The following is an 11,446-nucleotide window of genomic DNA, read 5'->3' on the forward strand; positions in this document are numbered from 1 at the left end:
TTAGTTTTCACATTAGTTAAATGTTTCCTTTGAAGAATAAATTTTAAAACTATATGACCAGTACCTAATGTTGCTATTAGTTAATGGTTTTAAGAATTATTTAAGTATCTTAGTTAAATCAAGAGTATGTTGTGGTTGTAAGTATAATTATGACTTGGGACTTCCGCATATTTTAAATAATAATAATAATAATAATAATAATTAGGTGCATTTCAGGGAGGATCGGACTATAGAAAGTTCAAATAGATCAAAAGGATTTGACATCTGGCAAGATGACTCGATGGGTTAGTGTAAACCAGACATTAAGGCGAGGTAAGGCCTGGTGGGTCAAAGATCGAACATCAAGAATGAAAGTTTCACATATGATAACCAAGGTAAGCTTCTAGAGTAAGTGTAGTGAGGTCGTGCCCCAGTAGGGACAAACCTTAGACACTGATCCAACTGAAGAAATCAAGAGGTTTCTAAGTTGAGATTAAGACAATCATTACTATCATACTCAAGCATCATTATTATCTATTATGTCAACTCTATTTTGCAGAATAAATATTATATCTATGTTAATACTGTTTTACAGGAACTGAGTGGTTCCATCGATAGATAGGATGGTTCCGTTGACAGATACGTGAAAATGTTTAGTCGACGGATAAAACTGATCAATCGTTGGATCAGGCATGTTAAGATCAAGCAAATCAGCAAGATCCAGCAAAAAGGAAAGCGTGATTCCATCGGTAAATAACTTGGATCAATCGATGGAACAACATGATTTACAGGATCAGACATATCAAATCATATCAAACAAGGAAAGGCGTGGGGTTCAGTTAATGGATAACTTTGATCAGTCGACAAAACAACATGATTTCTATCATCAGGCGGATCAGATTAGAGCAAACAAGAAAGGAACAAGGATCAATCGACAGATAGGATGATTAGTCAACGGATATGATCAGTCGATGGATAGGATTAGTCGATGGAACGATTTATCTGTCGACGAAACATTTCCTATAAAGAATGCCCTCGAGGTTCAAGCCAGCGAGACACTCATTGCTTCATTCATTGCTAATGCTTTAGATCATGCAAGTTCTACTACTTCTATGCTAAAGTCTACTCTGACAAGAAAACTCTGTTTTCAAATCCTTTGACTTGTCATTATAGTTTAATATTGTACTTAATTGTATATTTTATCATATCATTGTAATCAAAAGATTGATAGTGAATTAACTCATTGATACAATCCAACGGGTTGTGGGTTCTTGGAGTAGGAATCGGTTATGCTCCGAATCAAGTAAAAATTGAAGTATAATCTTTTTTTTTCTTCTTTTTTTTAATGCGGGGATTATGAAAAACATTATAAAAGGAAGTCATTCTCGGCTGATATAAGTATACGTGCATATACACGCTCACACCTCATACGTTTCTTCCATTTAGATTACTTTGCTCCTGTCATTTTCTGATTTGATCATTGGAGTAGCTGTGCCAAGGAGAGTCCATTCCCCAACTAGCAGCCCAATGGATATTTCGGCCCGAGAGTCCATTTCTCTTTTAATATAGCACATGAGTTTGTCAAAAAGTTAGAAGATCATATTTGTGTACAGATACACAATATACCCTCCTCATACTTACGATGTGACTACTAAATATGATATAAGCATGACAATGAGACAGATTGTCTGACAACAAGATGATGCCTCATTAATGGTCAGTTTACTTGGACCGATGAATTTAAAAACCGAGGAATTTTTTTCCCATGGACAACTTTTCGCTATTTATTTCCTAAGGAGGGATGGATTATTTATCCTTTCCCTAGTTTACTTGTTATGAAATAATCTACGGATGGATTTACAAAATCATCCACTGATCGATTTGTAAACAACTTTTTATCCACCCAAAATCGGGCGGAATGCGTTCTCGTCGAGTCTCTTGCATCCCTGTCCTCAACCTCATGTTCCTGTCCTCAACCTCACTCCCTCCTGTCCTCAACCTCAAGAGTCGCTGACGGCCCTCCTCTTACGACAAGAATATCTCATTCCTCACCCCCGCTCGATTCAGTAGCACACTAATTTTTCTCACCAAGGGTTTGGATTCGAACAGGAAACTGGAATCCGATTTGAAAAGTTACTACCGCCTATTTGTCCTCCTTTTACTTATCGTGTTGCTTCCCTAGCAGGTGTTGTAGTGCAGTCATTCTCCTTTTTCCCTCAACCTCAAATCAAATCATGAACAAAAAAACAAAACAAAGGAAAATACAAGCAAAAAGGTTTTTTGAATCACTGTGTTCAATGAGGGCTCATCTTAAGAAGATGAACAAGGCAAAACATAGATTTATATTCAGAAATCTGAATTGCTTCCCATCAAAACTAAGGAGGCTTCTTCACGAAGAAGAAGTAGATGAGGTTGATACTTCTGCTTCCAGTTGCAAGGGTGGATTGGCTACTTCTATGGATCGAAGATCGATATTTTAAGGAAAGGATTTTGGGGCGAGGGAGAGATGGGTCTTCCTATCTCTTCCTTTTTTTTTCTCTCCCCTTCCATTTTTTTTTCTCTTCCATTCCCTAAAGGATTTTTTCTTTCTTTCAATGATTCCTTTCCTTCCTTAATCCATTTATCCGAGTAAAGAGAGCATAAATACGAGGATTATAAAAAGCATTATAAAAGCGGGTTTTTCTCTGCTGATATAGACACACGTGCGCATACACGCTCACACCTTCTCATACTTTCTTCCATTTAGACTACTTTGCTGATGTCATTTTTTAATTTGATCATCGGAATAACTGTGTCAGAGACCCCTTGACTCGTTTGTTGATGATTTTCCCTCCTCCTTTTGCTAGTGTTTGCAAGGAATTCCCAAAATTCTTCGACTGAAGTCTTATTCTCGATCAAGTTTCGTGGCAGTTCACTAGTGGTCCACAATTCACCGTCTTTAGACGAGATCATTATGGCAAAAAGGCAAATACGCTCGCCCCCAGCGCCCCCCGCCAGTCCGTCCCAAGGCTAACACGAAGAAGGTAAATCACGAGCAGCTACTAGCCTTTAGAATAGTAACTAGCACATAAGGAAGGTATTTACCTCGGCTTTGCCGAGATTCGAACCCCAGACATCATTGTGGCAACACCTCATGCGCTAGCCACTATACCCATCCGAGGGGACGTCTTTAGATGAGATCATATACTATTGTAGGGTTGCTTTATCATGTCTAATTCATTTTTGCTAAATTTATTGTTGTTAAAATTAACTAAATGATAGTAAAAAATTAATATAAAAACCCATGTCCTCTAATTGGGCCCAACATTGTTCTCAGAAGTCAGAACGATTTAAGTTTGGGCCTAGACTGGGTTCAATAGAGAAAACATCAAGAACCCCTCGCTTCATGTTTGGGGCGCAATAATTTCGCCATGGCCGAGACCTCGAACCGCTCTCGGTGGGAATTGGAGGCGGAGCTCGGCGAGCTCGACCTCGACCCGGAGGACCTCCACCCCTTTGTCCCCCTCAAGAAGGTCCCAGTTGGCGACCTATTCGAGGCAGCGCGAGCCGGCGACCTCGACCGCCTCCGCTACCTCCTCGACTCCGGCGTGAACGTGAACGCCCGGGACGCCTGGGACTCAGTCGCGCTCTACTATGCGTGCCTCGCCGGTCACGTCGAGGCGGCTCGCATGCTTCTCGAGGCCGGCGCCATCTGCTCCGAGCGCACCTTCGATGGGGACCGCTGCCACTACGCCGCGCTCAACCTCCGCGTGAGGCGCCTCCTCAAGGCCTTCGAGGCCCGACCTCCGCCTCTCGCTTCGTTGCCCGCAGCACTTCGGGACACGTTCCTCGCCTGCGCCGCTAATCTTCGTGCCTACATCGAGCAGTGCGAAGCTGATGCTGGCGCCGCCGCATGGTATGCAGGTCAGTTGCAATTCTATCGACTAAAAGTTTCAAATTTCTTTTAAAAAAATGCTGAGTTATTCGACACTAAGCTAAATATTACTTATCACTGTTGGTTTTAGTTCACATTCTTTTGGGCATATCATCAATCTCCTTATCGACAAGATTGAAACATGTAAACTTGACAGTGTGCATTGGTAACCAAGAATTTTGTAACATATTTGAATCTCCATTGACACATTCGCCAAGATCTTGTTATCCAACTTCTTGAGTTTGTAGGTGAATGCCCATGGACTTACTGAGATTTGTTTATATAATTTTAAGTTGTGTATGAGGGTTCATAGACAAGCTAATTTTATGTGTTTTTAGGAGAAGCATCACCAGGTATAAAAGAGAAATATTTAAGCTAATATATCATTGTCATCAACAATAAACCATACTAGTGCCATCTATTAAAGCTGGCTACAGAGAATTTTATTCATCCATTGAATTATATGAAGGATATAAACAATTCAGCTCTTCTACTATAGACTTTATAGGTAATGTTTGAACATGATTATGTAATCTTTTCATACATTTTTGATTTTATCATGAACTAGACCTAATTGCTCTTTGATAATACTTGTTCTTGCCTAACTGATCATATAACCCTTTTACTGTTTTAATGGAACGCTATTAAATTCATAGCATTTTCTAATGGAAAACATCTGTTACATCCTTAGTAGATCTGAACTATAATTATATACTTGTATAGCATTTCTAGATATTTTTTTCTCTCTCTAAAATCCACCACAATTATTGTGTATGGATTCTATTGTAACCTTTTCAAGTCAATAGAGATCATTTGCAAATCCTTTTCCAATATTTTGTTGTTTGTTGTATTGTAAAATAAATGACATCTATTGTTGCATGAATACCAAATTGATTTTCTGAAATATTTATTATGTATTCTTCTCTCGATCACCCATTCTCAAACCATATACAAGACATGAGAAACTTCAAAAGATTCTTTAAGATAATAGTACTATGACTTTGGGGACTACTAAGATTGGCAATTATAATGTTGTTACCTCATAGAAGATTCCTGATTTCAAGCATTTTGAGAATCATGCATTGTCAATCATCTTCTAAATCAACTCTCCAATATAAAATGTATCTAGAATGGCTGATTGTTATTGAACCCTAGACAGTGTGTCTGGTCACGCAAATTTACTGTTTGAATGATTCCTGACGGGATTACCACTTTATGAATAGGTTACTTTTCACTGGGCGATGGATCCAACTCTCTTCCTTTCCCCCCTGATATTACGTTTTATGTTGATGGCAAGCCAGTTGAAGCTCATAGGTTCATATTAAGTGCACGGTCACCATTCTTCAGAAGGAAATTTGAGACAGACTGGAAGGAGAGGAAGGAAGTGAGATTCTCTAGCCAAAAATTATCTTATCATGCTTTATACAGTCTTATCCATTTCTTCTACTCAGATAGACTCGAGGTTGCAGTTGATGATATGGAGGATCTTGTTCACACGTGCAGAGCTTGCAAGTGTGATCAACTGCAAAACATATTACAGAAGGAACTAATTCATCAAAGATATGCTGAGTACAAATCATTAAGGGATGTAGACAACTCACAGAAAAAATTCATCTTACAAGGTCTGTCACTCCCAGAGGAAGATAGGCTTCCTTCTGCTCTGCACCGCATTCTACTGGCTTCTCTTTCCAACTCTAGTATGGATAACATTATCAGTACACCTGAGCACAGCAATGACTTAGCTGATGTTTGCATAAAAGTTGGTGGAAGGATTTTCAGGTGTCACCAAGTAATCCTGGCATCAAGATCAGAATATTTCCGGGCAAGGTTGTCTCGAATGGCAGATTTTCTTGAAGGGAACAACCAGCTGCCAAATTTCACCCTTCCATTTCTTGAAGAGCATGATTTAAGCACAGAGGCCTTTGAAAAGATGATTGAGTATATGTAGGCAACAAAATTATGATAAATCTCTTAGTTTTTTTTTAGATGCTGTTTGTTGTTTCTAATACTTCTTGTTAAACTTAGGTACACCGATGCCTTGCAAGACCTGGACCCTGATCAGGTAGCATGTTTATGAGTTGACAAATATGAAGGCCTGGTTTTTGTTACTTCCAGTTCCTAATTCCGAGTAATTACACAGGCTGAGGAAATATTTGATGCTGCTTCAAGATACTTGTTATTTCCTCTTAAACGTGCTGTTGCGGATGCACTACTACCTCACCTAGAGCATGCTTTGCCTGCTGATCTTTGCCATTGGCTGGTATTATCAGACATGTAATGCATCTTCCTTTATTCCTCTTTTGTCTGCTTTGTTTCATAACTTCCCTGCCTGATTGTTGATTTAATGAACGCGTGTACCTGTGTATGAAACTTGGATGCCTGTATTTTTTTTTAGAGAGGTTCAACTTTCAAAACATACAACATGTTAGATTAGCCAAATGAAAATGTTTAACATAATTACTGGGGAAAAAAAAGAATTTTTTGGGTGTTATGCAAAATGGTATTTAAATGCATATGTATGTCAAAACATAATATTTTTAGCGTAGCAATGGGATGATGCAAATCCCCAAAGAAGAGGGATGCTTGAGAAAAGATGGGATGCAATCGTTTGCTGAAAATTTTGTTAGGCTGCCTTATGCTTAGACTGAGAGTTGAAATGAACTATACTTAGCATTTGTATTCTCTTTAAGTTGCTTGATTTTGTGATTCAGGTATGGTGTTCTCAAGATCAGGGAATACTGCTTGGACATTATCGCATGCAATTTTGAGACATTCGCCAACACTCGTGAGTTCCGCGCTATGCTCTTGACTCTTCCACCACCATCTGGCGACTCCTCTTTGAGAACCACTTGCCCAAGTGCTCCAGGCACCACAAGAAAGTCTGATCAGGCTAACCTTCTTGATGATTTGCGAGAGAAATGGTTGGAGGCCGAAGCAGCCGAGCTGGATAAGCGAGATGAAAGCGCAGCTCTGTTTGACAAGCGACTTGAAATGCTTATGGCTGTTGCAGAACAAGAGGCCAATGAAACTCTGATGCAATAGATATATAATCATCCTGAAAATGCGTCTTCAAAATGTAGCTTGTTTTATATATCTATAGTTGGTAAAGAAAATAACGATTCTTGTGATCATTTTGTTGTTGTGTCAATCTATTGAGATAAACCAATATGCACCCCTGTTTTTTAAATTGACAAAATACTATTTAAGAGGAGGAGATCGATTTGTTTTTGTTGTTGTTGTTGCTTCTAATTTTTCAATGGCATATTTAATTATTTTTTGTTGTACTTTATTGCAAAAAACATATATGATTAAAATGCGATATTGTAATTCATACAAGATTGTCTGAACAAGGACTAATCCGTTAATCCAAAAAGTTCATAATTATTAATAATAAACCTTATCTTATGATCTAACAAACACTGCCAAATGTTCTTCAGTTAAACAACAGAATAGAAAACAAACAGCTAATTAAGCCTCACTCCATTTAGACTAAACACGGCATTAAATGGTCGGAACTCGCAGAAAATGAAACACACTCAACGATATTTCTTCATTAATTATTTCTTGAATTCTTGCAAATTTCTAATGAAGAATTTCAACTGATTGGAAGCCATTCTCTGCGAATGTCAAAGGTGTAGTTGATCTCCAAGTAGCACTTGCCATCATCATCAACAAACTGATACAAGAGGTGAAATATGCCATCAGTAATCAGAAAATCCTAGTCTATATTTTGACTGACTTCCATTGACCTTGGGCTTCGGGTCAACCAGTTGGCCCGCCCAGTAAGAGACGATTTTAATGATTGTCGTGGTTGTAACTTACTTTAGTTCTCGCAGAATATGTTCCTCTTGCAAATATTCCGCAAGGAGTGATTTCTTCTGGCGTCTCGTATGTGTAGGGTTCCACTTGAGGACTGAAGGTGCCCAACATTTCTTTGGTTCTGTCCACTGAAACGGACACATAAAAAGAACAACTAATCACATTTCATTTCAAGTTTAGAATGGATCGTGTTTAAATAGATCAGTGTGAGTAAATTCATGAAGCTCAAAACCGACAAGTTTAATGAATCTCAGACTTGAGACAGAGAGGTTAACCACCTTTGATTCCGGTTTTCCAAACTGTGTTGGTGTATCTCAAACCGGAGACGATATTGTTACTGACAGAGAAGTTGAACTTCAATCTGTAGTGACTTCCTTCTTTCAAAGTGAACCACACGCCGCGATAATCCGGCGAGGCGAGAAGGGGGAGAACTATGTGAGGCCTCCCCGGGGAGATGATTGAGAGGCTCAAAATCTTTACTTCTGGCTCTAAAATTTCTACCACAAAACCATGAAAATGAACTTTCAATGCACGAAGATGGAGGGCATTTGCAGAATTATTCAACTTGAAGTACCTCCTCCCACAGCATTCAAATCCACACTTCCTAGGAGTTGTTCTTTCCACTTCCTTAGGCTCTCGTCCTCCTGCAAACCACCAAATTAGAAGAAATTATTAAAGCATGAAAAATAAGCGTAAGCAGATTACCCAAAAACAATCAAACGAACAAAAGGAAATACTGTTTTATAGTGTCATTTTCAGTTCTTCTTCTGTTTCTGCCCTTTTTTAGTAGAGAAATCAAATACAGAAAATTATGGGGTTTTTTTTTTGTTTTACCTTGTCTTTCTCCATCTGATCTTTGAGGCTGACCTGAGGCCCCAGGTCAACGCCTGTAACAGCTTTCTCATCATCGTCTTCTTCTTCTTCTACTTCTTCCTCCTCTGGGTCACGAAGAGACGCCTTGTTCAGTTGCATCTTGACCTCGCCCTCCGTCATCTCCCTTTCGTTCTCAGTCGCCGTCAAGATCCCATTTTTCTCGCATTTCTCGCTCTTCTGCTCCAAAGCCATGGCGTTGGAGCAGGGAAGTGCTCCGATGGCGGAATACATGACATTAACGATATGAAGCGGAGCAGAACACTCAGCGATGGCTCAAGAGCACAAAGGAAGGGCTAGAAACCAAAAAGAGAAGAACAAGAGAGCCAGGACAAGGAGAGTTGAGTAAAGAAACAAAGAAAACAGATTTTGAAGTGAAAGAGAGGAAGAATCAAAGAAGAGATGGAAAGGTTCTTAAGGAAAGCAACAGATGCCAAATTCAAAATTCCAAATCTGCAGTTGAAATTGGAGGAAGATGGAGGAGAGAACGTGAGGGGCACCTCGCTTCTTCTCTGGGCTGGAAAAGGAAACAGAGAGAAGACTGTAGCGGAGAGGATTTATTTGGTCGGAAGAAATTTTTCAGTAAATGTAAATTTAAGTTTAAAAGATAAATAAAATAATATTTAAAGTGTGATAAATTTTCATTTATTTCCATAATTAAATTCCAGTTATGGTTAAATAATTATACGAGAGAACACCAAGGAATAGCATTGGGGCCCACTACTATTATTTAAGTTAAGAAGGAAAATTTTATTTATTTATTTATTTATTATTATTATTAGAGTGGAATGCGATCCAGCGAAACTAAATCTTTTTATTTAATGCACCAGAATCTAATTGGCAAGGTTGGCCACAACTGGAATATTAATTACTCTCGCCTATTATTATCAATGGATGTTTAATTCTTTTAATTCATTTTAAGTGGAAAAATGAATTTTAAAATCTTAAAATATATATAAATAAAAATAAAAACTTTACACTCTTACGTCGAGAAAGAAAAAAAAAAAGGGATAGATTGTACCTATAAAAAATTACCTTTAATTATATATTTCCTATTTCTATCTCACATTCATGTTTACTATGTCTAATGCTCTATTAGATTTGAGATTAATTTTCAGCTGGTAGATTGCTATTCTAGAATAAAATATTTTTCATGATTTATATATTTATATTTTATTATGAAATTAATGATACTCAAATAAACGTTTTGAAAAAAAAAATCTTTAATCATGGCAACTAAAAGAAAATGTATATAGCTCACGGTTTTCTTGACAAAAACTGATATAACTAATTCACGAGCCACGGGTGAAGGGCCCATTCGTCATTGCCCTGGTCCCACTATTTCATAGCTGGTAGGTACCATTCAGAACCTGACACCTGTTGCTGTCGTCCTTTTAATAGGCTACAATAAAAAAAACCATTATTAAATTCACTCGAATTCAATTTGTTCGGAGACTGACATTTTATATTCGGACGAAAAATGAAAATTACTGAATTTTTTTACCATGAAATATTTTTTTAAAATGGAAAAATTTAATGCCATTATTAAATAAGCCAATGAACTCGTGGTCCACAATCACGTGAAGGAGAGAAGCGGTGGAGTTCGAGTTAACAATTTTTGAAAAAATATATATACTTTAATAATATTTTTATTATTTTTAGGCTCTTAATTATCGTTAATATTACTTTTTAAGGAAAATATACTTTTAACCTCTCTCGGTGTTCTATCTAGTAACATTTTATTCCGTCATATTTAAAAAATAATACTTAATCTCCTTTTTATCAAATTCAAATATGAAAAAAATATAAAAGATAATTATAACCTTATATTTTTTATTTTTAAAATAATTTTAAGATAAAAAAACATATTCAATTGATATGGAAAATAATTACATATATCATTAATTAGTAGGATCAATGGTGTACATAATAATAAAAATATACATAAAAGGAAAAAATAAGCTCTCATTGTCCTACAAAACAAAACTTATCCAATAGGGTTGGCATTATCGATGTTATCCTCTTTGGCGATCAAATTAATGATGGACTGAGATGTAAGGTTTGTGTACATGTATGAAAAAGTAAAAAGAACTAAAAAAAAAAAAATGAAGAAGGTAAAATCTGCCTTTGCGTATAAAGAGAGAATTATACATTTATCTATTTTTTGGAATCTTATATAATCGTGGATAATGATAGATTTAAAATTTAAAATTTAGGAGAAAATAAAAAAATTAATTATACCGGATAACAAAATATATATTTTAAACTAGTTAATTCTATTTTATTAATATAATTAACTATTAATCTTTATATATTGTTGAAAGTTAATATTACGAATTTGAATTATTTAGAATTAGTTCAAATATCAATAAAGGGAATAAAAATAAAAAATAGATGTAAATTATGGATAAATTTAATATGTAAAAAAATAAGGAAATAATTATTTTTTATAATTTTTTTCATATTGAACTTTGGTTAGAGAACCAAAATATTATTGGATAAAAAATAAAAGGGGTTAAAAGATATTTTCGTTTTCTTTAATTGATAAATGATATGATATTAATACGTACAGGATGTCATGGTTAGATGGTTAGATTGATAGATCGTCAAGAGTTAGATCTAAAAATGGACTATTAGGATCGATCACCTGATGTTATCTTATTCATTATTTTTTGTTCCGAATATGTTTGTTACGTTAATTGTACAGTTAATAATTGCGAGGCGTAGAAAAATAACTAATTTTAAATTTTAAATCTGATTTAGCACAAGCTGTGCACGTGAGAAGGGTGGGGACTTGTCGAGCCGCCGCCTTCGCCTATCTGCTTCACTCAATAATGGGAGCTGAGCTGGGAACAACTCCTCTCT

General features: G+C 36.5%; 2 protein-coding genes across 2 annotated transcripts; one reads left to right on the forward strand and one right to left on the reverse strand.

The window, feature by feature from the left end:
• The first annotated feature begins 3,350 nt into the window (after window positions 1–3,350).
• LOC121997154 (BTB/POZ domain-containing protein At2g04740-like) lies at window positions 3,351–7,132 on the forward strand. The gene is made up of 5 exons (XM_042551416.1): window positions 3,351–3,882; window positions 5,116–5,836; window positions 5,918–5,954; window positions 6,033–6,166; window positions 6,604–7,132. Exons 1-5 carry the CDS (start codon window positions 3,390–3,392, stop codon window positions 6,932–6,934), a joined length of 1,716 nt encoding a protein of 571 aa, XP_042407350.1. The 5' UTR covers window positions 3,351–3,389; the 3' UTR covers window positions 6,935–7,132.
• A 114-nt stretch (window positions 7,133–7,246) lies between these two features.
• On the reverse strand, window positions 7,247–9,115 carry LOC121997155 (rho GDP-dissociation inhibitor 1-like). Its single transcript, XM_042551417.1, has 5 exons — window positions 8,546–9,115; window positions 8,286–8,355; window positions 7,990–8,208; window positions 7,715–7,839; window positions 7,247–7,568 (listed from the first exon to the last, which is right to left on the reverse strand). The coding sequence occupies exons 1-5, from the start codon at window positions 8,813–8,815 to the stop codon at window positions 7,488–7,490; spliced, it is 765 nt and encodes a 254-aa protein (XP_042407351.1). The 5' UTR covers window positions 8,816–9,115; the 3' UTR covers window positions 7,247–7,487.
• Window positions 9,116–11,446: the final 2,331 nt, after the last annotated feature.

This window comes from Zingiber officinale, chromosome 6A, assembly GCF_018446385.1.
Source record: "Zingiber officinale cultivar Zhangliang chromosome 6A, Zo_v1.1, whole genome shotgun sequence".
Classification (NCBI taxonomy): domain Eukaryota; kingdom Viridiplantae; phylum Streptophyta; class Magnoliopsida; order Zingiberales; family Zingiberaceae; genus Zingiber; species Zingiber officinale.

Bases quoted from the DNA above. Each gene is read 5' to 3' on its own strand.
- LOC121997155 (XM_042551417.1), bottom strand. From the start codon at position 8,815: ATGTATTCCGCCATCGGAGCACTTCCCTGCTCCAACGCCATGGCTTTG. The intron at 8,356-8,545 runs GTAAAACAAAAA...GGTGGTTTGCAG, and splicing joins ATCAGATGGAGAAAGACAAG to GAGGACGAGAGCCTAAGGAA. The intron at 8,209-8,285 runs GTACTTCAAGTT...GTTTTGTGGTAG, and splicing joins TTTGAATGCTGTGGGAGGAG to AAATTTTAGAGCCAGAAGTA.
- LOC121997154 (XM_042551416.1), top strand. From the start codon at position 3,390: ATGGCCGAGACCTCGAACCGCTCTCGGTGGGAATTGGAGGCGGAGCTC. The intron at 3,883-5,115 runs GTCAGTTGCAAT...CTTTATGAATAG, and splicing joins CGCCGCCGCATGGTATGCAG to GTTACTTTTCACTGGGCGAT. The intron at 6,167-6,603 runs GTAATGCATCTT...TTTGTGATTCAG, and splicing joins TGGCTGGTATTATCAGACAT to GTATGGTGTTCTCAAGATCA.